General features: G+C 40.2%; 1 protein-coding gene across 1 annotated transcript in view; it reads right to left on the bottom strand.

Annotated features, from left to right (window-relative positions):
- Positions 1–2,142: 2,142 nt before the first annotated feature.
- Positions 2,143–26,233, bottom strand: part of CCDC88C (coiled-coil domain containing 88C) — a 94,628-nt gene continuing 70,537 nt past the window's right edge. The window contains exons 16-31 of the mRNA XM_062494494.1: positions 25,497–25,624; positions 24,500–24,641; positions 23,731–23,919; positions 23,186–23,347; positions 21,763–22,040; positions 16,974–17,117; positions 15,462–15,648; positions 15,083–15,228; positions 13,993–14,082; positions 12,968–13,209; positions 8,821–9,003; positions 8,391–8,459; positions 7,554–7,622; positions 6,468–6,769; positions 5,295–5,510; positions 2,143–4,116 (exon numbers count right to left, since the gene is read on the bottom strand). Of these exons, the coding sequence (XP_062350478.1) occupies positions 3,103–4,116; positions 5,295–5,510; positions 6,468–6,769; positions 7,554–7,622; positions 8,391–8,459; positions 8,821–9,003; positions 12,968–13,209; positions 13,993–14,082; positions 15,083–15,228; positions 15,462–15,648; positions 16,974–17,117; positions 21,763–22,040; positions 23,186–23,347; positions 23,731–23,919; positions 24,500–24,641; positions 25,497–25,624 (3,561 nt within the window). The 3' untranslated portion in view covers positions 2,143–3,102. The remainder of the gene's footprint in view (positions 4,117–5,294; positions 5,511–6,467; positions 6,770–7,553; positions 7,623–8,390; positions 8,460–8,820; positions 9,004–12,967; positions 13,210–13,992; positions 14,083–15,082; positions 15,229–15,461; positions 15,649–16,973; positions 17,118–21,762; positions 22,041–23,185; positions 23,348–23,730; positions 23,920–24,499; positions 24,642–25,496; positions 25,625–26,233) is intronic.

Below are 26,233 nucleotides of genomic sequence, written 5' to 3' on the forward strand. Positions count from 1 at the left end.
ATGTGCTCCGTCACTGCAGAGCACGCAAGCCCTGGCAGCTACTCCCACAGCAGTCATTTATTTTACTTCAAACACACACCACCATTTGTTTCCTTGAGTCAAACAGCTTCACTGACTTCAGAGTCTGAGCGCACTGCAGGGAGCGGGTGTTGCCAAAGCCGGAGCCCTTCGGCTTTCCTGGAAAACTAGGGGCAACTTGGCTGCCTCCTCGGCATGGATCCCCTTCTTCCAAAACCCGTCCTTTAACAGAAAACTCCATCTCGAGAATTAATGAGCCTCTGAACGGCTTGAAACGTTGAATCCAGAACCATCCGCAGCACCAGTTAGCACATAATTAGCGACCTTCAGAGAGCACACCCTTCCCTCCTGTCAGGAAATATCAGCATCCTACAGGCCACGATGCAGAGCTGGGAAAGGCCAGCGTGCCGAAGCCTGGGGCTGCTCCTGGAGATCCCTTTCCCCAGTGTCCAAGAGGCAGCGGCAGCAGCTGTGGCCTCAGCCAGCTCGCTGTGCCCTTCCCAGAGCCTGCAATTTGAAGCAGCTGCTATTTCATCTTCACTTCTTGGGAGGGATCAAGAAAGGCTCGGGAGCTCTGTGCCCTCCTTTACCCTCACAGAACACCTCTCCCCACAGCTCCCACCACCTGACGCCAGCTGGTGCCTCACCGCATCTCCACCCGCACAAATCCGGGAGGATTTGCCGATCTCTGTCTCTCTTAACGCGATTGCTTTCAAACAAATTTCTCTAACACAAACGCTGTTGCGTGCCCCCGCTGGCCCTGGGAGCCTCAGGAAGCCGAAGCGCGGCAGCCCCGGCGCTGTGGGCAGGCCTCTCCCTGGCGTGAGGCCGCAGCACACGGCGGGAGCGCGGCCAGGGAAGAGCTGGCAGCAATTCCATCGCAAAATAACCGCACCTGCCACGGCAGGGCAGCAGCTACATCAAAGCTTCCCTTAACATCCCCAGAAAGGCCGGAGAGCCGCAGACAGCGCTGTGTGCTTCAACAGCTTCCATGGTATGACCTCTGAATTTAGAATTACCCCGCATCTGAATGGTACTACAAATGCGTTTAGCACTTTTAAAATTCAGACTCTCTAGAACTGAGAAGGTAAATCATTGTAAATAACCCAGAAAGTGACAACTAAGATGTGCCACTGGGCAGGCGTTTATAGCAAAAGCACATCTACAGTAACTAAAGTCACAGATCGCTTCCTCAGCAGCCCAGCCTGCACATGTCCTCCAACAGGGATCTAGAAACGAGGGAGAATCAGTCTTGAACCCTTAGTGGTCTGCCCAAGAATCCATTTTGAGATAAAATTTCTGGAAGAATTTCAGTTTACTAAGAACATTCATTATGTTCTAAAATTGTCATGTAGCGCAAATAATTTTAAATTTGTTGCAAAACTATAGTTTGCAATTAAAGTAGTAGAGAAGGCAGAAGGGGTTTTTTTTGCCATTCCATCCACGTTGAAAGATGAATAATTTCTCAACTTTCATAAGGCATCCTGGCAGTTAAGTTCAAAATACACCACACAAGATGAAAGCTTGGTCAAAACTGACAGCATATTTGCCCTTGTCTGAAGTGGTTGGAGAAGCACAAAAATCTCATGGTCCAATTATAGAGTGAACTGTAAGCCACTTATTTTGCATGCTCAACCTCCTGCAGTGTTCAGTAAGAATGTTACAATTAAAAAGACTTCTATTACACCTTCTATGTTATAAAACCAAATACAACTTCACCACATAGATATGCAAATCAGAACTAAAGCTTATGAAAAGCTGTTGCAGACAGATCTCCAACACTGTGAATCACACCCCCCCCGACAAAAAGTACAACATTAATCTATTTTATTTTAATCTTTATTATAAACAATTTTGTAGTTCTCAGAATGGGATTGCTACATATTAGATAACAAAAACAATCAAATTAATCAGTTTTATTGTTTACTAAGTCAGAACCAGCAAAAGAATTCTTTTTAAAGGATTTAGTCTATTGCAAGAAGAACAGCTTTACAAACATGGAATTAAAGATACACATTTGATCATATATACATAAGCAGCTGATGACACAGTGAAGAAACATACAAGGAACTTCTTTGCACATAAATAGATTTTTGAAAGTATATTTCTTTCACATGTGTACAAAATAATTTTGCTTTCTAGACTGAGAAAAGTTCTTGGAGACAAACAAGGATTTCTAAGAGACAAAAGCCCACACAGGATGTGGGCTGTTATGCACTCAAGGATGTAATAATACAATTTACACAGCATTCTTATACAGTACTTGAGCTTCTTATATACATACTTACAAGACACTTTTGTACATGAGATGCCACCTTTGCAATTGAAATGGCATCTCCCCTGAAAGGCTGCATTAGTTCCAGTGTTTGTATACAAGATAAAACAAGTTTCAAAAGGCAGCACACCACTCTGCAGAGTCAAGGATGCCCTGAGCTGCAACTATACTGAAGGCAGTGGGGTAATTTTGCTGGTTCTGTGTTTACACAGTCCAAGTGGGAAAGGTTGAGATGTGGCTCTTGAAGTCTATACAATACCTTTTATAAGATGTGTCTGTAGTTAGAAAAATAGATTTTACCAGATCCATGGCTAAAGTCAAGAACTTTTGCTCTTCATTTCTATGCTACTTAAGTCAAGCATTTGGTTCTGTCTTCAGGGGAGAAGTTTGGCTTTTAAATAACCTTTTCAGGATGGTTATTTACCAGTTGTGGGGCTGAGTTAAGCACACACAGGACTTGTGAAACTTTTCTTTAATGCATGCAGAAAGGGTGCACAGTGCAGCAATGACAGAGGACCCTGCTAAGCTTCTGCTGGACTGGGGAATGCTCAGAACCTCTGAGAATCAAATGTCAAGTTTGCTGTGAGATTAGGTCAGGCTTCCATTTTGTTTTAGGCACAACAGTGTAAGAAGAAGGACTGGGGTTTTGCTCCTTGATTCTCTTAATCACACTTCCAACTAGGAAACAGTACCCAGAGAATACTCAGAGCAGCCTGCAGATGATGCCTTTTAAGACCTGACAGTGTCTAGATAAATGGTAACTGGACATCAGCCATACCAAACACACATATTACAGCTACACCTGTGGGTTACACACAGCCATACTCATACCAAACTGTCTGCTGATCCCCCTGGGGGTCAGGAGACCCAGGAGTGCTGTTGGAGCTGCCTCCTCTCACCGGCTCCTCTACAGCCCCAGAGCTGCTTTCTAACAGCTTACCCTGGCACTTGGTAAGTAGGGCATCACCCTGGCCTTGCCCTGAGGACGCAATTCCCTCAGTGCTGCTGCAAACAACTCCGGCAGGGGCCACTGTGGCCACATCCTCAGTACGAGGTGCTGACTTGGGTTTGACTTTTGAGGGAGTGTGGCATGCAGATGAGTAGTGTTGCCCAGGGTTCACACGCTCTTGCTGCTGGACATTCAGACTGCCACTGGATGCAGTGGGTGAGGCAGAGAACTGATGGAAGGAGAGTGGCCTCTCATCTTTTGGTGGGACCAGGGAAAGGCGCCTCACATCAAGCTGCCGACAGCGGGAATCGACACCTTGCATGGAACCCGGTGCTTTTGCGGACTGCGGCCTCTCTCTTAAGGGTGCATGGGAGTTGGCTGGCACAGCAGCCCTGGTGCTCTGACAGACAGTGTCCCTGCCTCCACGCAGCTCTGCTCCTGACTTCTGAGGGCTCTCCTGCCTGTAAGCCTCTGGGCCAGCAGCCCTGAGGAGGTCTGCAGAGGCCAAGCTAAATGCCCTGTTCAGTGACGAACTCCTCCTGCTCACGGTTCCAGGCTGCTGAGGCTGTGCCATCTGCCGCACCCCGCTGGCAGACTGGTGCTGTGGTGCGTGAGGAAGCTTAAGGGACCCTTGGGCATTTGCCAGAGCATCAGGTTCAACTTGTCTGAGGTTTGGCTTCGTGTAATTATCAGGCTTAGACGTTCTTCCTTCTTCACCAGCCATGGCCATCTTCACAGTTGGAGCAACAAGACTAGCAGGCATCTTAGTAGCCTCCTTTCTGGACGGCTGAACCAGCAAGTTCCCAGTAGCTGAAGGCTCATTTGCTTTCCTAAAATAATCGCTGAGCAAGTCATCTCTGTTAGTGGAGGGGCCCTGGTGTGAGAAAGTACACGCGTCACGTTAATGACAACGCATTCTGTTTAAAGAATCACGTATCAATACTTGGTAATCACAAAATCTTCCTTCCCACTTAATTTAAGCCAAACACAATCATAGATTTTACACAGTGGAAACAGAAGAGACGAATGTTTAAAATGGGTATAAATATAACTCAAGGAAGAATATGTTTATCTGACAGCCTTGTTTACCAGGTTAATTGTCATAATTTTAAAATAATGTTGGTTGCAACCTGGACAGCAGCTCTTTTGCTTCCTTTCACATCAGCCACTGTCACTTTTACATCAATATCGTATTGATAACATCAGCCATTGGTATCTGCAGATCTCAATTATGTCTGTCATACTCCAGAATACAGTTCTTCTGGATAACTCTCTACTGTAACTTCAGGAATGTCAATACCTTGGGGAGATGTGCTAGCATTACGAAAAAGTTTAATTCCTCCTCCATTGATTCCCTTCACCTCTCCCACTGTATGTTAAAAGCTGCTTGTACAATACAATGAAATGTACAAAAAAATTATTGCAAAAATTGTTTGCCTACAATGAACTTCCAAATTTCAAATCAGACAATTAACCTGGCAGTAAAAGAAAATATACAATGAGTACTTCATGGGCATAGTCCATGCAATCCAAAAATGGCGATGTTTGATCAGCTGCCATTGTACTATTAGTAAAAGGCATGCTCAGAACAGTTAAGGGACATGCTGTCATTACAAACAACATGCTGAACAAGCTCAAGAAATTTACTTCTTTTCTCTAGGGAGCGTGTTTAAAGCTCAATATAGTTATTTCACTAGTGTTCCAAATATTTCTTCCAGTCAAAAAACTCGTTTTCCATAAGCAAACACCATCAATGGTAATAGTGCAGTGTGAAAATTTCCAAGCTCAACTAAGTGTTAAAGTGTTAAGGTTATTTTTAACTTTATTTAAACAGCTGTTACGCACATTAACGTTATAGAATGATGAGTCCTCTGAAAACACACATGTGTATGAACAAACGCTGCAAATACTTTATGAGCAATTAATGTAAATGATCTGCCAGCCTTTAAAGTAACAACTAGGAGTTACAGTATGCTTCTATAGGTATTAATATGCTAGCAAAAGCTGTGGTAAGTCAGGAGCTGTTGCCTTCATAACAAGAACAATGGATACCCTGGGGATATAGAATGAAGCAGATCTCCTATTTCCCCTGTCTGTTCTGTGCCTCATGCTGTCGGGATATGAAACACTGAGGACTGATTCGAGTGACTGCGAATGTTCCTGATGAATGGAAGGACATGGGAAGTAGCAAGAGGGATACAGTGAATCAGCTTCTAACAGAAATTGGTGCAATGAAATCACTTCACTCTCATTTAAACTGCGCCGATGCTGAAAAGGAATAGGTTGACAGAAAGAATGAAAATGGACATGGTCAGGTAGTTACAGACACACAAAAGTAGTAGTTTTAAACATCTCTAAAAGCTAAGAATTGTACTTAGAATAATAAGGGAGTTGGAGGTATATTTAAACATTACTGTGAAAATTCAGGGACCAGAATTTACTGATGCCATGAAAAGGCACAGCTCTGCTGATTTCAGTACTTTTACCAAGGCATTAATAAAACAGAAGTCTCTGTTCACTTACACTATCAATTAACTGTTTTTAAGACATTAACCTTTTCAACAGTGCACTGCCCCACTATTGTACAGCATGTCTGAGTACTGGAAGACAAATGCAATCTTGAAAACAAACATTTAGTTCCTGAAAAAAGCACTTCAATGAGCAACATATTCTGGCAGTCATTGAACTAACAGGGCAGTATCAGTCAAGACACAGATGTGGTGAAACTACCAAAACCTTCCTTCTGAAAAAAAAAAAAAGAAAAAAAAAAAGAAAAAAAAAAAGTCTCTCAAATGCACTGATATTGTCAGATTATGAGATGGTTTTAAAAACTGCATATATTAATTATAGATTTAGTAGCTGAAAATTACACAGAAAACTTACCAGTTTATAAATAAAAGTACCTGGAGCTGAGAACTGATGATGCAAAACCTTGACCACAATCATTTGCTAGCAAAAAGCCCCAGCAGTCCAATACACGGTACTTGCAGTGAATTATCTGACTTGCCATAGTGGATAAACCAAAATAACTAAGCAGAGTGCAATATGAGAGCTAATTTTACCTTACTTAAACTGTCTCATTTGTTTTGCAAGATTTGATAGTACTTGTGTATATGAACAAGGATCATCTTGTCTCTCTGGTTCCCCATGCCCTTATGCTCCTAAATCAGCTTTGAACAGGTTTTTTTGATTTCTGAAATGGGCTATCTAGCTCTATTTACTTACACTTTGTAGAGACAGCCTGTTGCTCTCTTCCAAGAACTCTTCCAAAGTTACCATCTCACTGCCAGGTGAGGCAGACCGCTGCCTGCCTGCATGAGACTGAGATGGATTGCTCTTCTGAGGTACATCACAGGACATCAAACCATTCCTGTGGGAGGAGGACTCATGCCTGCTGCCAGGGCTTATGAAAGCAGCAGCAGAGTGAAGGGAATATGTCTCTCGGAGCAAGACTGGTGCCTCTCTGCTTGGCACCATATCTTCACTGCTGAGGCTCTCAGTCCTACCATGGATATGGTCTAAGGAACCTGAGGAGAAGCATAAATACCATTAGTGACACTGCTCTGACAACTTCAGTAGACTTCACACTCAAGTAGAAACTTTATCATCCAGGGCCATTTCCACACAGACTGGGTGGCAATGATTTTTTTACCTTCCTTTTTTCTCCTACAGAGCTCAAAGCAATCAGAGCTTTGAAAAATCAGGACTACAAAATGTCTTAGAGCACCTTAAACAAGCAAAATACTTCACCAAAGAATAAAAATAGCACTGGAGGCCAGTAACTCTTATATTAGTAAGGTAATATCAGGCTGCCTCTTTACAACCTGTGTGTCATTGAAAGATCTCCCAGTCTTGGCTGAGTGGTCTGACAGCTAGAACCTGACAGTGGAAAAGCAGAAAGTGGATTTTTCCACACTGTCAGGTCTCTTGGCATCCTTCAGGGACGCACAATTTGCAAAAGCAAATCTCCAGAGCACACTGACTCCATACACAAGCTGTGTGTGGAGTAAGAACCACAGAGATCTCTTGTGGAGAATATTAGAGTGACCTGATATTTCCCACAATACGATGCCAGTCAGACTGAAGCAAAAGTCGACTGTCTGCCTTAAAAGCCACCCCTTGCCAGAATCAATCTGAGAAAAGCACTTCTTGCCAGCAGTTTTGATTCCCAAGACAGCCATGTCCAGATTGCATAATCACTACCATTTCAAAACAAGTCTTCAAAATTAATTGGAAGGAAAATGGCATTTTATACACAGTTTCACAGAATTTCACTTCCTGTTTGTCACAATTCAGCTGTGAAAGCTTTACCTTTCAAATTGAGAGGTGAACTACTGCTGGAAGCATTCCTACTGCTCTCTAAACTGTTTGGCCTGGACACTGAAAAACACAAATCAAGCATTGAACAAACAGATCTTAAGTTCCTCTGATTCTCTAAAAGACTTGGCTACAGTCTCCCTTCTGAAAATAGGACCTGTGAAACTAAGTCACTTTGAAAACAAGAACAACATAATACACACAGGATGCCAAAATCTGGACAGAGTAGAAAACATATTAGTTTTTCAAGTTGTTTAGGATCCATCTTGTTTATCTCATTTTTTGCACAAATAAATATGTTCCAGGTTTTTACACTAACTGTAAAGTAATGCAGATACTGAAAAAGCTCAGCATAAAGTTGCTGTCTCTTCTGCATTTTTCTTTGGAAGGAGCTGGCAGCCAGCTTGCCAATTAAGTCTTCCGCAATCTCTAAGCAGGCAGTGCTGCTGCTTCAACAACGTTCTCACTGTGCATCCACAAGTCCCACACCAAATTTTTCTTACTACTGATTCACTTCCTTAAGGAAGGAAATAAACATTCTCCAGAAAAATCAGCAATAAATCTGTGGGACATGTATTAAAAGGTCTGTTGGTGGGGGAAGGCAATTTGCCTCAATGTCAGCAGGTTTGAAAATTCATTTTAGCAAAACATCCATTAAAAGCTTCAGTAGAAAACCAGAAACAGTTAGAATCCCATTCCCAAAATGGTGCTGCATTACTAGATCTCCTTCTGTAATATTAATATAACTATAACACTCCAGGACAGGTCATGTGGATGCAACAAAAGTCTTAATGCAGATGTTTAGAGCACTCACACATGCTACAAACTTACCATGCCGCTTGCTGTTTGCAAACTCGACCTCTGGGGACTGCTCACATAGATTATCTTCTGAATTATAGCCTGTAAAAGAACATAAAACTTAAAGGCCAGTTCAACACAGAAAGGTTAATCCTTCAGGTCAGTCTCCAATTTATTCTAGCAGTGTAGAAGACTGAGGTGACCAAGAGGGTTTTATAGACCCATCTTCTAAACACTGAGCAGGGAACCACTGAAGAGCTGACAATCAAATGTGCTCTGTCAAGATGATGACATTACGAGAGTAAGTAAACTCTGCATCTCATAAATTAAACCATCAGCAGATAAAGTAGGAGTGAAAATATTAGCGCTCTGGTTTTTTACTTGAATGCTACTAGCAGCCTTTCAGGAGCTATGGAGCAGCCTGCCTGGCACTACCAGCTGGTGAATCAAATGCACCACACACCTTTTGGCCTGCTCTGGAGCCGGGAGATGGGGGTGGAAGTGTGCACGTGAATAGCTGAGGCTGAGTAAGTCCTGGCACCCATTTCCACACAGCTGGGTTTTGTTACAGAGTCTGCTGAGATTTCACCATTATCATTGCTGCCTCCATGATGGGAATTCCTTTTTTGCTTTAGGTCCATTAGCACTGGTGGAGAGAGAGGTAAATGAATAAGACTCAATGAAAAATAGCAGTAGGGGATTTATATTTATCTGCCCATACAAACATGACAAACAGGCACAAAGAAACCACACAACAGAGGCGCTAGTTTGGCAAGCTTTTCCATAAACAGTGCAGTAGTGGATAGGAAATTTCTGCCACCAGCTTGTCAATTATGTGTGCTCTCTGTAAAGTGTAGGAGTGACAAGGGCTGCTTAGTGCCGGTGGGAGGGTTGATATTATACATGCAACAATTACTGTGAAAGGAGGAAGAAAAGGAGCAAAGACATGAATCCAGAAAAGATAACTGAGGTGTGAAATTCCCATTACATTATTCCTTGTAGGTGCATTTTATAAGAACTTACTTCAGTGATAAAATAGAATAGGGAAAGAGTGACAGTAGTCATGCTCTTACTCAAAGAAAAATAATGCTGATTTGAAAATTATCTATCATGATCTGTACACTAAGCTAACTGCTTTCAGGTTTACTGCTCTGCTGTGGGTAAGAGCTCAGTCTTTACAAGATTGAAACTGCTCTTATGATGTCCTGGTGCAATGATTTTTAAGTGGAGTTCCTGGGATCTTAGCAGAACAACAAAAACTATCTTCTAGAATATTACTTAGATTAAGAATCTGAAAAATTATTTTCTACTGATGAAGCATGTTAATTAATTTCTTGTAAAGTCCATGTAATGCTTTAAGGCACACATAGAATAAAATTTAAAGAATTTACTGCAGAAACCACAATGAAATGCAAGATTCTATATTCTATATTTTTCTATGGAATACCTGATAAAGTAACAGAAAATAAATGTTGAAAATGCAGCAGAGTGCAGCAGTCAAAATAAACAACTTGCAGAGACAATGAACAGACAGTTCAAAGCACAGAACAGCTGTGAAACTGTATTAAGAAATGGACCAATGTGCTGTCATCTTAAGCAGCCCCTGGAAGCTGACTTCATTCAGGAACAATGTTTTCTCCCTCAGTCTGCATGGGCTCCCCATACCGGGCCAGCATTTACTCTCAGAACTGAAACTTAGGCCATGCCTACAGGGGCAACTACTGGCTAAAGCTTCACATGCAAATCTGTATGTCTAATTGAATTCAGAGATACACTTAACACCTTTCATGGATGCCAAAAATATTAACTGCCCTGGAGACTAACATTCTCCACAAACCCCCAGATGGGCAACAAAAACCAGGCTGTTCTGCCAGAATCCCTGGTTGTGCCACTGGGGACAGTTCTTAGAGCGAGAAGGGAAACAAGATTTTCTGGCCTTTCTGCTGAGCCCCCGGTAGCACACTGCCCATCCTGCATCCAATTCTCTAACAGGGTGGGGACTGGACCGGCACATTCACTGCAGAAGCCACCAGGTCATGACTACTAGGCAACAAGAATTCTGGGCAATGTATTAATGAAGGTTATTCCTAGTCTTAAGAGAACAAATTACATTCTTTTCCCAAAAAAATCTGTTGAAACTGAAGCAGAAGAAGCTGTTTCAGCTTCTCAATTCAAGATGAATTTTCTTAATTGGAAGTACAAAACCTTGCTAAATATCAGATTTGAATGTGAGCATCAAGACACTTGGCTGAGAATAATTTTTCCTGTAGCTTCCATTCTATATTCAAAGCTAAACTATACAAAAGCAGAAAAAGGTGCTAAAGAACCTGCCTTTTAAAATCATTTAGTAGCACAGACTATTAGAAAAATACCTGGAGTTTGAGACTGTATTTGTATTTTAGTAGAACTACCACACTGTAGAAAGCATAGCAACAGCAAATCAGTTAAACACTTTAACTGGACACAATGCAAGTACATGACTGCAAGAAAATATTGAAGCGAATAGCAACTTCACTTACTTACAACATGCACCACAGCCAATATACATACGCAAACTGTATGCCATGAAGTCCCCTAAAGTGTGCTGCATTGAAGAAATGATCCACAGTGTGCAATAGTGATTCATCTTCTACAGGAAAACTTAAGTCCATGTTCACTAATCTTTGCTTGTATTTAGAGTATTGTATAGACATGCTGAGTGTTTCTATCAATGTGCATGTTCCTTAATGGCATGTGGGGTCTTGTGTTTTTTTGTTTGTTTGTTTTTGGGTTTTTTTGTTGTTTTTGTTTTTTTTTTTTAATATTTGTCAGAAATAAATGAAGTTAAATGCTACAGAGAAGGTGTTAGAAAACTCCCAGTTCCGGGAAAGAAAGAGTTTCATTAGGAGAGGATGGGATGTCGGAAGAAGACCAGAACCGGAGCCGATTAGAGAAAGACTGATGATTCGATGGAGACTTAGGAGACTTTTCTTTATCCTTGCTTTTGCTTCTCAAAAAGGCAATCTTTTTGCGCTGTGCAGCTAAATTGTTATCACACAGGTATCCCAAAAAGAAGAAGAAAAAAAAAGTAAAAAAATAAAGCCTTATAAATAAACCTTAAAATGTCTTAACGCAGATTAAAGACTACACAACCAGTAAAAACAGAAAAGGCTAAACAATGACTAACACCTATAATGGAGGACTGATGAATGCATATGTAAACATAGCTAATTGACTCACATTAAGGAATAGATTAACACATACACAATATTTAAGCAAGTCCACCAAGAAATTACTGCTATATCATTCAAAACATTTTTGCTTTATAATATAAAATTAAATTGCTGTGCATGTTACTCAGTGATAACACACTCAAATTTCCTAGATGTCTCCTAAGCTTTAGTACTGGTGAGCCTCATCTCCACATAAGTGTGTTTCACATAAGATCAAAATGAATGAAGCCCTAGAGACTTTCTGTTGTCTCTGGCACTCTACAAGGGTCTTGTTCTGTGGCAACCCAAGCCCAACTTCCCATGCTGAACTTAGGATGCATGTTAAACACCTGGAATCATATGGATGATCTTATTCCACAAAACATGTGTTTTTACTTTAAGCGAATAAATGACCTCAAAGAATTACAACACATAAAGGATTTTACCCAATCAAAACAAAACCTTCTGACAGACAGGTACTTGCAGTGGTTTATAACAAGAGTTCTTTTCTCAGCTGCTCTCCTTCTGTTTCCCACCCCCCACAGTTGGAAGACAGAAATTATTATTCAAGTATAAATTTCAAAATTGTTTCTTGGAAAGTACTCCTGGAGTAAAACAATCTATATATAGAAGCTGACAGAAATTATCCCAATAAACAGAGCATGGGACATAGATATTACCTTTAATAAGGATGAAGAATATTTATTTTGAGGAACTTTCCTTTGAATTTCCCATGATTAGGAACATCTGATTTAGTGTATAAACTAACTTAACAGAAAATCATTCCATCTCCCTTACATATGCCTTAGTGTTAGAAGATTAATAATTTCATCATTTCACATGAAAAAAATTCCTACTTTAATTCTAAATCAAAACATGGTATTGTCCTCCAGAATCACCAGATTATGATAAATTGGTTATTTACAATAAATGGGTTATTTGTTCTGCATGTGCACCACCTGCTGGCAGTGGCTGTCAGCCAGCTCATACCCCTCCAAGAGCCTGAACCACACACTATCCCATGATCCAGCTTTAAACTGCTTTGCTGCAAAACCCCAGTAAATGAAGTATTAGAACCAACTTATTCAGTAACATGCAGTACATCTGAGCAAACAGAAGCTGAAGGAAGAAGTAGTAGGTAAGAGGAAGAAAGCAAACTAAAATAAAACCAAACCCATTATCTTCTACAGTTTACTCAAATATATAGTTTAGGATTTTATGCATACTAAAACTTTTTATTGTACTAAAAAAAACCCAAACCCAACACCAACCAAACAAAAAGAACCCACCAAAACAAACAAAAAAACAAGCAAACAAACAAAGGACAGAAATATAATGTGATTGGGCATTACCATATCCTATACATTAAGTCTTTTTAAAAAAATTTCAGCTCATGAATTTGTGCTGGGCATTCCTTACCTTTGTTTGAAGAACTCCCAGGGTTCTCCCTCTCTTCCCCAGGGTCTGACCCTTGAGAGGTATTATCCTGAGCCTCGTGTTGATGTTTCAATTTCTGGGAGGCAGATGGAGAGTTTATCATCTCTGGGGATTCAGAATGCCATGTGGAGCTTTCTGCTGCTGGTTTCAACCGCTCCCTCGGAGTCTCCTTCTTTGGCTTGATGAATTTGACTAAGGCTCTGGCTCCAATCCAGGGGTTTTTCCTGATAAAGCAGGTTTTGTGCACGGAATTCAGAAAATGCTACAAGAAATACTCCCCAAAGAAGTTTACAGCTGTGCTAAAGTCATCAAGCCATCCTACATTCTTATTTGTTTACTGTCATGAATTGGTTTAAAAAATGCCCCATGAATTTCACAGCACTTGAGATCCATTTCTCTACTAAAGAGAAAATTACTTCTACAAAAGTATTTCTTCAGCATCAGAAATGTGAGAAAGACAACTGTTCCCTTGCTAGAAATCTAAACTACACATATGGACCACATAAGACATTCCTACAGTGTGAAAAACTCCACTACAGGAACAGACTGAGGAGTAAAGAAATGAGAGCTGCTCGAAGCCTCTTTGCTAAGGTTATCAGTCAGAACAATGTATGGTAGAATTAACCTGGCTGTTTTTTGTTGCTCTGAATATAATTTTTAAGTCCCTTCTCTCTGACAGAATGGTTATTATCCCTTGCTTTGAAAGAGCAGCTCTGAAAGCTCTTAGTGCTCTTTAGTCACCATACTGGGAGCAAAGTGGTTCTTTCCCAATTAATTTTTGGAGTTTCAGATACTTGTATTAATACAGAGGGTCCCACATAAGGCCCTGTGCTCTTCATTAACACAACCTGCTGCTTCAAGGAATATCTTGCAGAGTGAGAGGGAAGAGAGAAGTAGAGATGACACCACCTTTACTTCAGATGAAGTTTCTGTTACTCCCAGTTATGGAAAGCCTTTTCTTGCCCACACTGATCTGTACAGCAGAATTGAATCCATGTGGAACTTACTTTTTTGGAGCAGGATCATAGAACTTGTACTGATCCATTATCTTATCTTCAAGTTTTTCCTTGTTTCTCCTTAAGGCATTCAATTCATCACTGTAAGGGGGGAAAGCATATTCTGAGTCATCTCTATGAAATTATAAGCATAATCAAAAAACTGAAGACCAAAAGCCACCAAGAGGAGAAAGAGACTGAAATATCTTCCTATCCTGAACCTTCATGATTTACAGTCTGTTTGGAGAGAGCAAATGCAAAAGCCAACCAACCATGCTGATGGGTGACTTTTGTGCAATAAAGCATGAAAGGTGAAAGAACAACAGTAGATGGTAGTGCAAGATTACTAACTAATATCTCAGGCAGAGTTTGGTGAGTGTTAAGACAAACTATATTTTTTACTGATTATTTTGTTAACCTAGACAGTGGAAGTTGGCAAATCTTATTTTCATTCAAGTAGTAAGGCAAATATACCTCCATCATAGAACAGACAGCAGGATAAACAGATCAGAGAACATCTGAACTGTATTCAGCCTATTTCAGTAAACAATTTCTAACACTTCAACCCTATAAGCCAGTACTGGTATAAAACTCAACTCAGTAACTCCCACATCGTCCTGATGTGTTTAAACTAAAATTCTTGGGATTAAGAACATTTTTCTTCCTTCTTTCATACCTATAAGAGAAATTCACTGCAGTGAAAGCAGGATTCTTTGTAAACGCACAGTATCTTTAAACAGGGTATCTCACACTTCAGCGTGTCAACCTGTGCATGAAGGACACAGCAATGTATGTAGATGTCCCTATCCTTAAAAACTACATCAAAGCTTGAAATGCAAAGGAAAAAAATCAAGAGGAGTACAAAATTTTCTGTTCTTCAGGAACCTAAATATAAAATTACTCTCATAGGACTAAATTTTTGTTGCAACTTAGCTGTTTTCCAAAATCTTAAAACCCTTTCCCAGTCTCCTCTTCTTTGAGAAGTACTACTGAGTTTAGCATTCCATCATTTCACTTCCTGCTCTTCTGATAGATAATTTGTATTCTGCATTTGTCTAGATTACTTTTTTAGGTTTCAAATTCAAATCTCTTTTTTTCTTACATGTACTGTTTCTGTTCTTCATGATATTGCTCCTTGTTCTCCATGTTCTGCTCCAATAACATCTGATTCTGCTGGCTCAGCATCTGAACCTGACTCAGGAGATGATGGTTTTCTTCTTCCAGATTTCCCTTTAGACGGGACAGGAGCTATTGAACAAGACAAATTAATTTCTCCTCTGCTTCTGGTTCCCTGGAGTGCACCATAATCAAGATAACACAGTAGCATGGCAACCTAAGATATAAATCTATATAGTTCAAGCTGTATGGGGCTGTTGTTACATAGCTTGACCTTCTATATACAGCATGTCAAAAGCTTCACACAATGAATGGCACCTCTCTAACCCAAAAGAAGCAGTACCTGGGTATCTACAGCTACTTACCTCACAGTGGTTTTCCAGCTTGGTCAGAGATATCTCCATGGACCGGTGCTGTTCTTTCAGCTCATCATAGCGAGCTTGCCAACGATTCAACTCCAGCTGAGAGTTGTTCAAAGAAGTTTTCAGCTCTTTAGTGTGTGAATGCAGCCCTTCATACTCTGCCTTTAGCTGGTTGTGCAAGAAATTCACCCTAAAAACAAAGAAGACAGCAGGCCTCTGAAGGACACTTTACAGAAATAACCTCACATTCAAAGACCACACCATCAGTTTGCAGCTCTCACTAAATCAAGCATAGTTCCAAAGAGTAACTCCTAAGCATTTTTATTCTAAGCATTTAATAAAATGTTATTAAGAAGTAGTGTTAACATTATAAAAAGTTTCCAATCTGCAAAAGAACTGAAATGAAAACACATGGAAAATAAAATTGCTATTTCTTCAATATGTAAGAAACACACCACAAATTTCTGAGGCGCAATGTATTTAAGAGCATTTGGCTATAAAGGCAGCTCTATTTGGCACAAATAAAGAAAACTCACTTTTTTTTTTTATCCTGAGGCATGAAATATGAGCATTTAAGTGTCCTGAAGTGTGAAACACTGTAGTGTGGTAATAAGATACTGTAGCATTCTTTTACACTTTTATGTAATTCTAAAAATGTCTACAAATTATGAAGTCATAACATTAAATAACTAAATAAACAGATTAAGTTCTATACCTACTAACAGACCAGCCTGGCTCTCGGCCACCCCTGCAATCAACATTATGCAGTATTTTTGTCCCTGAGAAAATGAATTAGGAAAAGCAAACTTGAAAAAACCTCTGGAGAGCTCTTCACTCTTCTAAAGTACACTTGTACAACTGTAGCTCATCTTAAAATGTTATTTTAAAATATGATTCAACCTGACATTGCTTCAGCTTGATGTGGTCTGGGCCCTTATTTGCACCAAACAGATTCTCAAAACACCTTTGTAGTATGAACAAGGCTATAGGAAGGTTTTTGGGTGTGGCTCTCAAAAAGCCGTAAGTGAACAGCTACCCACTGATCAAGAGTTTCTAAGAATGTTTTTAATGACAAGAATGGCAGTTTTCTCTGGACCACAGAAAATAAACTCCTAGAGCTAAAATCATATTGTATAAAAACCTTAAACCAGTGCTCCTCAAGGGGAAAAACCACAGTATAATTTGGTGTGTAGGGCATTTGTAGCTCTGCCTAAAGGCAAGTGCTTGGAAACAATTCATTGCAGAAAATGCTTGTGAACTGAACCAACTAGATGTGAAAGTTTATTTTGCATGAGCAATGGTCCCAGGTCTGAAGCACCAAATAACAGTGTCAGTTGACGGTACTCATGAAGCTGACAATCTTTAACTAAAATTACCAAATTAACAATACCAAAATAGAGCAAAAAGAACAGACATGTTATATGAAGGTACTTCAGAGCTAAAGCAACACATCCATGTTTTGCGTAATTGACTTTTAATTGAGATATATATAACAATTTAGCAAAGGAACCATACCTCTCCAGTTCCTCCCTCAGCTTCTGATTTTCCCCAGTGGTTATTGCATTTGATCTTTTCTCTTGTTGCAAAACTTCTCTCTCAGTTTTTAAAACTAATTCCAACTCTTCCAATTCAGCTTTGTGTTTCGTTAAACTGTTGTATCTGCAAAAGGAGGAATAGCATTCGCTCAGCTTTAATTTAAACATTTTTCTTCCTCTGGGTTAATATTTTAATACATAATACCACAATGATCAGAAAGCATCTTCTTTTCCAGCTTTATTTATTTCATCCACATTTATGTTGATGAACTTCTACCAAAGCTGAAGAATTCAACACTATACATGAAAATTCAGGTTAGTATACAAATCAGCAGAAAAGACTTCAGGGGAAAAAAAAGAAAAAGAAAAGTATTTTTTTAAGGAAATTGAAACACAATTGCCAGACTCTTAACCTCAATTTCAGATTCTGGTCATTTAGCAAAAGCGTGAGATTCTGCAAAATGAATGGAAACTGCACCACTAAACCAAAATCCCAGTCACAAATAATTGACAGTGGCAAGAGTCAAGAACCTGACTAGAATGCAACTCCCAAAAAGCAACAGGAAAGCAGTGCAATGAGCAAGAGTTTGTTAGGTAACCACCTAATGCATATTAGGTTATATGCAGAGGTAATAGCATCCTACATATCTCCTGCATATTGCAGATGGATGATGAGGTATCAGTGAGTTGACAGCAAAACACGTTCAAGCAGAGCTTGATTCACCTGCTTGAGCTGCTCTATTGTTCAGTAGTGAAAACATCAAGAGCAAAACCAGTGTTCACATCCAGACTTCCAGTATTAATTGGTTTATACAACCTGTGCATAAACCATTCAGGGCAGGAAGATGGGGGGAGAGAAAAGGCTGATGCCATCAACTGTGTCTTTATTTTTGATCTCTGCAATGCTTAAGTAACTGAGATGTGGAACAACTCCCCTGATATTTAGCACAGGCATGGATTCAGCAGGTTCAGCCTCCCTGAGTTTCTACACCACTTGCATTCAGGAAATGCTGAGAAGAACAAGGTGGACTGAAATCACAAGGCAGCAAGGTGTTACCAGAGCTTGCTGTTTTTTCCCCGCTCTGATGGCTTCTGTCAGAATCTGTGCCCATACACACCAGCAGAGGCCACGGGGGCCACTGGTGCAGTCTATGTCCAAAGTCATCAGTACACTTTTTGGTCACTGTAATAAAAGGGTATTGCCCGAAACTGTCAGACACATCTGTGTCAATAATGGAGAAATATTCTTCCAAGTAATTTTAGAACAGAATCTAGGTGGAAGATGCAGCATTGCTTAAAAAGCTAAAGAGAACAAGCATCATCTTTCTGCAACTCTCATGCCAGCAGAGATGAATGGCAAGCACAGTTATTCTGCAGTCATGAAAACTTCAAAACAAAACCAAAACCAGCAGACAGCACCAAATACACTGACTCCTGCCAACTTGTTTTTCTTTCAGGCTACCATTCCATTCATCCCAGAGTCAAATTACAGCCTGTCCCAAATTCTAGTCCATTGAAGGGGCACACAGGAAAGTACCTGTCTCCCAGACAAAAGCTGCTTTATGCTACTCATTCCCAGAAACAGCAGTAGAGTTTAATTAACCTTATTTACTTGTTTTCTTGCTCCATTCAGCTCTGGGACATTTCAAATTCAATGTGTACAATAAATGGAAGAACCTGAAAGCAGAGGAAGGTTTCACATCCAGCTCCAAGGAGCATTTGGACAGACTGTGTGCCAATGCAGAATCTGAGAAGACAAACTCCAGTCAGTCCCTTGGCAGAGATTACCATGGCTGTCTCTGCAGAAACTGTGCTGTAAATTCTTTTGCTGCCTCTGTATGATAGGGCCACTCTTCATTTTTCTCCAAGCCCTCTATGTTTTAAAGAAGCCTCCTCAAGGAAAAGTAGAATACTGGTCCAGTGTTACCAGCCAGGCCTAGCACCACAGGCTGCCACATTGAGCCTGAGGTAGACCACAGCAGCTCTCCTAGCTGTTATGTGAAAGGAAAGAAAGGGGAGACTGTCTGTAAAAATGGAAATGATTGTTCATGTTGGGAGCCCTAATGAAATCCTCAGGCAAAATCTTCTTGTAGTGGAGATTCAGCCTGGAGTCTACAAATTGAGCACAATTTGTGCAACCTGACAAGCTCTACCACTAGGGACCAGGTTACTCTTCCTGTAGACTATTCAACACTCATATTCATTTCACTTTTTAAAGCATCAGGCTCTTGGACAGAAGGGTTTTAAAAAGATTTTCTTGTACACGCATATAGAATCCATTTTGGCTCTGACACAATCCATTCCTAGGAGTGAACAAATGTAGTCCTCTTTACTCCTTTTGGCTTTTATTCTTTCTTTTGAGAAGAAATACTTTTTGAGGAGAAATACTATGGGTAGGTATTTGTGGCTGAGACAACTTTGAAAATGCTCAGCTATGACAAAAAGTGTGGTAAAAGGAACCCAGAAAAAATAATTAACAGGCAGCACTGGTAACATAATAATACAACTCCCTGCAATACGTAACCCTACAAAGCAGGGATTCTTTTTCCAGTGTCAAAGAAATGCCACAAATAAATGCTCAGGGTTCTGTTAATCAACTGTAGCTATGAGGTTATTACTTTCCCTTAGTAACATGCAATATGCAAAGCAATTTTAAAAATGCAGGAGAAGCCAGCCTCTCTGTGTTCACTGAGATGGTCAGCCAGATATCACAAAGTCAAAAAATTGCTATTAATGGCCAATGACCCTAACATACTAACTCTCTTCTTCTTGCTAAGCCAAACCCACACATCTGTGGTTTCCTGGGCTATGACAGGCCATTTCACTGCAGTTACACACAACCCATTATTATATCCCCACTGCAGTGTTAATACTGTGCAGACTGAACCAAAAGAGGTTTAATGAAGTTTGCTCAGGTGCAGAAAATATTCTGTGGTTAGAACGCAGCAGAGTGAACAACACAAACCTTTAGGACCTTGGCTGTACATGTTGTTGGACTTGCACAAGCTAACTAAAGTTGCTGTAGATTAGACAAGCTGCAGTCATAGGTTTGTGTGGAAGTGTAATCCTGCCTTAAGCAACAGAACTATGATTACAGTGCTGTTACCAGCTGAGGAAAAACAATCACCTTGGAGTTGTGACATGTAAAACCCATCGACTAAAAACCACACAAGAAAACATCTTGGTTGCACTGAGCTGCTCTGGCAAAAACATAGCAGGTGGTGCATTTCAGCCGAATTTGAAAGTGAAATATTCCATCTTAGTTAAATACCTCAGTTAAAAAAAGGAGGTGTAAGAAAACTTTTCTTATGCTACTCTTTCTCCCTTCTGTTCCCTCAGCAGAACATGATGGAGGGAGAACAAAACTAAAACAGGAGAACATGCACTAAAAAAGTAGCTTGTGGCTTTTTTCTTGACAGCCAAATGGAGTCCTTGGACAAATCACCTTGATAAGCATCTTTTAAGACTGATCTGCTGAGGACAATACTGCACATTTAAAACTGCCAAACTCAATCTGTTTTGAATATAGAGAAGGCCACCATCTGCTCCCCTGCAACACCTCTCACTAGGAGTCACACCTCAGAAAGAGAGTCCAAACTGTTAATGATTACAGTGATGTGAGCACTTACCTCTATAGATAACCTGTTCTTTGAAAAACACTTTTTCCTTAGGCTAGTGCTGCTTAGTGTTTGGTACTCATCAAGCAAAGAAAGAACACAGCAAACTGCCTTAACACACTGCAGTGTAGTAATCTCAAGCAAAGCCTGAATCAATGAGAACCATTAATCAGTCTGTGAATGACTTGGTAAGCAGGAACAGTGTCTGTGTAATCACTTACAGCTCATTTAGTAGACAGCCCGAGCAGCTGTCCTGTCACACCGCCCCAGTGGATATTTTAATCACAATAGTTTACTTCTGTACTTTATAAAAATCTACCACACATTGTATTTGCCAGCTCCTCAGTCTTTGGGAAAGAAAAGCACCAGTTTTCAGTCAACCATCAAGGATCACCACTGAGTTGTTCTGAATCCAACTCATGATCTTGCACAGAAATAAAACCTAAATACAAGTGCTGAGGAAAATCACTGAAAACTGTAAGTTTGAGAGGTAGGCAGAGCAGCATTTTTGTAGTAGTACATTATATATATTGCTCAATCGAAGCACAATTGTCAGAAAATGACAGTGATTAGAGACTAAACAATCAACAGTTTACTGATTGCCTAATTGAACTGAAGGGCCTGAAGCCAAAGCTTTAGATTATGAGAACTACAAGAAAATGAATAATACATCATTATCTCATAAGTCAATATAGCTTCCTTCAGAGAGCCTCCTTTGACATGACACAGATGCCACGAGGTTCAGTTATTGAAATTTCTCAAGATACACACTACTCACATATAGGTGACCTGCAGACTTTATGGTTAGAAGAGAGACTCCACACAGTAGAACTGGAGAATGTTTTTAAAGCTGTATGTTGTTATAGCACAAATCCTTAAATGTAGTAGAAGCATTTAAGCTACTTCTGACAAAGCATCCCCGAGATCCAAGCCCATGTTTGCTAAATATCAGTCACTTCTGTTCTGTACCTTTAGATATAAAACCTAGAATTTTGCAAATATTTTCATCTAATGTCCTAATGACAAGAATGACTAGGCAATTTTTCAGGGCAACAACTCTAAGTTCTGTTTGTATTTGGAGACAACATTTAAGGCTAAAACTGTAACATAGGCATGTTGTTGCTACACTGCACCCCTGAGCAATGAGCGTACCTCTCACGCAGACCTTTGTGCTCCAGATCCAGGGTTTTGTGTAATGTTTTCAGGCAGCTGTGCTGATTTATTAGCCTTTCATACTCTGCAGATTGCCGTTCATGCAGTGAGGCAAGGTGTTCATGGTCCTGAAGCAATGACTCATATTCAGCTTTCAGCTGCTCCTTCTGTTTCAGTAGATTTTCATTCTCATTCTCTTTGGCTGTCTGCTGATTTTGGAGCAAAGCATTCTGGGCTGTCAATGAAGCACTCTGGGAGCTGAGAGTTGAATTTTCTACCTAAAGTTTCAAAATAAAAAGTAAGTATTACTGATTCACATCTACTGGTACATACAACAAACATTTTGTAGCACCTTACATCCATAGAGAGTTAGGCAAGAATGCCTACACTGTCTTGCCAACTTAAGACATCTATGTATAATTTGGCATCATTTTGGTATTACTGCTGGTAGCATGCACCACATAAAGCTATGCTACCAGTAGTATGAAAATTATCACGATAACCTCCCAACTGAAAAAAACACTGTTTTGCCACCAGCTCTTGAGCCTGAAGACCAAGATGATCTGGAATACTCACAAGTCAACTGCAGCTCTGACAATCATGATCAGAGTCAAAAATTACCCCATATTTGTGCACAAGTAATGAAACTCAGGTTCACTCAAACTCAAAAATATTAACTGCACCACTGTGTATGTGGATGATACTCCTAACACTGTATATGTGAGCAGTACTCCTAACAAGTCTGTTTTCAGTAGAGAGATGGTGCACTGATTTTATATGTTGCTAATACAAGTCAATTACAGATGGGAAATAATTAACAAGAACAAAAGAAAATCGATTTTGAATATGTAAGAAGAACAGCTTGAAAAGTGACAGCCACGCAAGAAGGAGAGAGATGATCCAATATTGTTCTTCGAAACTGGTCTCTTTCTCAAAGTATTTTTTTAAGTCAAGTAATTTTTAAGAGTATTTTTTCCACTGGCAACTTTGACATTTTGTCTGAAAGCCTAAAAACTGTGATTAGAACTCATTGCTACAATGTCTATGGGGAATTGACTTGTGTCTTCTTTCCATTTCCGCCGAGCTCTTTCACATTAACACAAAAAAGCAGAGCAAAGCACTTTTTACTTCAGAAGTGTAGCTTTGGAAATAACACATCTGGATTTTGCTATATTAATTTTAATTAGTTTTCTCTAAATAACCACCTTCCTGCTTAAGGTAGCTACTAAATGTTAGCTACAGACCCAATTTCCCTTCTAGCCTGGAGAAATTCAGATCTCAAACTAAACTCCACCTCCTGGGCATCATCTTCCCATCATTACATCAGCCTACCAAACAAACATTTCATTATTAGCTGTCATCATCTCCACACTACTGTAATCAAATCCAACCTCCTGGAACAGGAGCACAAGGATGTCCTGACCTGGAGTTTGGCTGTCTGTGTCTGCAGGGCAGTGTTATGTTCCTGAAGGAAGACATTTTGCTTTTGTAGTGTCAGGATCTGATTGTTGAAGGAGACATTCTGTGTTTCCAAATGCTTCAGCTGGTCCTTAAGCAGCTGGTTCTCAGTATGCAGGGCTGCATTCTGAAAGGGAAATGGCATTGAAGGGGTGACAGGAAGAAAAGAAACAGCTGACTTGATCATCTGGAGTCCTATCAAAGATCGAGAAACAGTAAGTGATGATCACTCTGCAACAAAGGCATAAAAAAACCTCTTTGCAGCATTAAATGAAGGTAGGACAGATGTCACACACAGGATTAATCCCTGCAAAGATGGGACAAGACGGACATAAGACACATGAAGCACTTAAGCCCATGCAGTCCTAAGAGACACCCAAGGAATCTGGTAGACTTGAGTGCTCCAGAAAACCTACCAGATTCCTTTCAGCTCAAAAATCCAGTTTCCACCAACCCACTCAAGAACACAAGAGAAGTCTGTGAGCTAAGAAGAAATAGTAGAAGGCTTACATTCCTTTCCAGTTCAATGGCCCTATCCTTCAGTTTCAGCAGCTCTGTGGTAGCATCTTGGTGCCCCGTTTCCAGTTTCTCATTCCTTTGCTGCTTGGGAATGAGCTTCTCTGCTGAATTCCTCAGTGACTTCTGAGCATACTGCCCATCCTGCTGAGTCTGCTGAAGTGCATCAAAGTTCTTCTTGACCTAGATAGTCAACAAGAAACAAGCTTCAACACTGAGAGAACTGGAATAATGCATTAATAATGATGGTATATGTCACTCTTCTCTTGCACTGTACAGACTTTCAAAGATTCAACTACTAGTACCCCACTTCACAGACAGGGAAGCTAAGACACAGGTGGAAGATTCTACATCTCTTGGCCTCCAGTCAGGTGCCTTTAAACTCAAGCTCACTGTCACCTAACAATCAGGCTGTTCTTAGGTGAGATGTTTCAACTGCAGTCTTCCTCAGCCTAAGTTTCCACTAAACAAGGTAGAAAAACATAGAAACTGAAAACAAGGCAGAAAAACATGGGAAAACAGATATACAAAGAGAACACCCCCCCCCGTCATGTGCACCTAGCACAATTTTTATTAATTTTGTGTCTTTACATGGAAAGGCACAAAAAAAAAGGCAACTGAGTGAAAAAAGGTTCTTGGGAAGGATGTGCATAGGGAGAAGAACCAGTCTGTTCTTAGAAAAAAAAAATCAAACCTCAAACCAAAAAATCCTTGAATGTGCAGAAATGCAATGTGAAAAATTAAAATCCACTTAAGCTCTTACCATATTTAGATCATTCTGTAGTTGCTGGTTCAAGTTCAGAAAGTCTTTCACTTGAGCTTCCAGCATTGCAATCTTTTCTTCTTTCACAGTTAGAGTAGATTTTAGTGCTGATTCAGTTTTGCTTTCCAGAACCTTGTATTTTCTGAAAAGTAAGGTAATAGCTTTCCAATATCTGCCACTAGGATATGAGCCACCTTAACCCGTTCCCAATCTCACTACATGTTAAATTATACATGCTTGCTTCTTCAGGAAAATGATTTCCTCTACTGCTGCAGATTGCTACTGATAGATTATAGCTGGGGAATTCACTTACGGAAAATCCAATCAGTTGTAATAGAACCAGAATGGTTCTACAGAATTATCAAAGAGTTACATAACCTGAAAGAAAATAAGTTTCTCTCTTTTTCCCATAATTACACTACAGAAAACTCTTCTTATGGCTTCTTTGTACATTCTTGACAAGGAGGAAGATCTTTCTACAAGATGGGTAGGTTTCTCTAAGTAAGTCTTACCAAGAAACCAATACACACACAGGTTGCTGGGATTTTCTGTGTTCATTACTGTAGGACTTACAGAGGAATTCCTTGCCGTCAGCTATTTCTTTGGCAACATCTATGTTTATATTAACAAGTATCTGGATCACCAATTATGTGAAGTAATAACAGACACTGTTTAATAGACACTATTCTCCCTTGTTAAAGAGAACACAAATTGAAATACACACTGAAATAGCTACCCACTACACTGCTGGGGAGTACAGAGGAACTGTAGTAACACTGCTAGCATGGAGAGAGAAAGTGGCATTTCTTCCTTCCACCCAAGAAAATGTTTTGCAAAACTTAAAGAGTATGCTGCCAAGCTTGCCTTAGAAAAATGTGGTTTATGTCCAAAACTGTTAAGGGTAATGGCAAGGAGGCAAATGAGAACCAAGAAGGAAGGCAAAGGGCTTCAGTTAGGCTGAATCAAATGAATTACTCGAAAAGCTCAGTTTCCTTACGTGTCATCATTGCCATTATCATCCTCCAGCAGCAGCTCTTTGTTCAATCCCATCTTCTCCAGTTCCTGGCTCAGTTTGTCCAGCTCACTAGACAACTTCTGACTCTTCAGCTTCTCCAAGACCAAATCCTGAAACAGCATTAACATGATTAATTGCTATGCAAAGGGTGGTTGTAATTATCCAGCACTACACACTTTTTTAAAGAGCACTGAAAAATTAATTGGATAATTAATTTTCCTAGTTTCAAATAGGCCAACTAAAATTCTTCTTCAATGACAGCTGACTGCAGAATTAAACTTACTGGTTTTATTTACATGTCACTTGAATAAACCTGCAGAATGCTTCTTTTGGCCTTTGTCTCACTAACTGTACTGAACGACTTCTGCCAACACTGGCTTTGTGCCTGCCTGCAGAAGGAGGGAATGTGCAGGCCAGGAGACACCACCCCATCTCTGTGCCACACAGGGGACACCAGCAGAGGGAGTTCCCACCTCTCAGCTAGGACAAAAAGCCCTGCCAGCAGTGGCACACACACGGAGGAGCAACAGGGCTTCAGTATGGAAGTCTCCTGAGGTGTTATGGCTATGATGTTATTACCAAGGATCTTGGTAACAGGGTCAATAGTGAGTAACATTCTGAGTTTCTGACATACAGTAAATTACTGGCCTAGATTTCAGAAGTGTAACTACATTGTAGCATAAGAAACAGGACAGCTCTGGACACGAGAGCTTGGTCAC

This window comes from Cinclus cinclus, chromosome 6 (assembly GCF_963662255.1).
Source record: "Cinclus cinclus chromosome 6, bCinCin1.1, whole genome shotgun sequence".
Classification (NCBI taxonomy): Eukaryota; Metazoa; Chordata; class Aves; order Passeriformes; family Cinclidae; genus Cinclus; species Cinclus cinclus.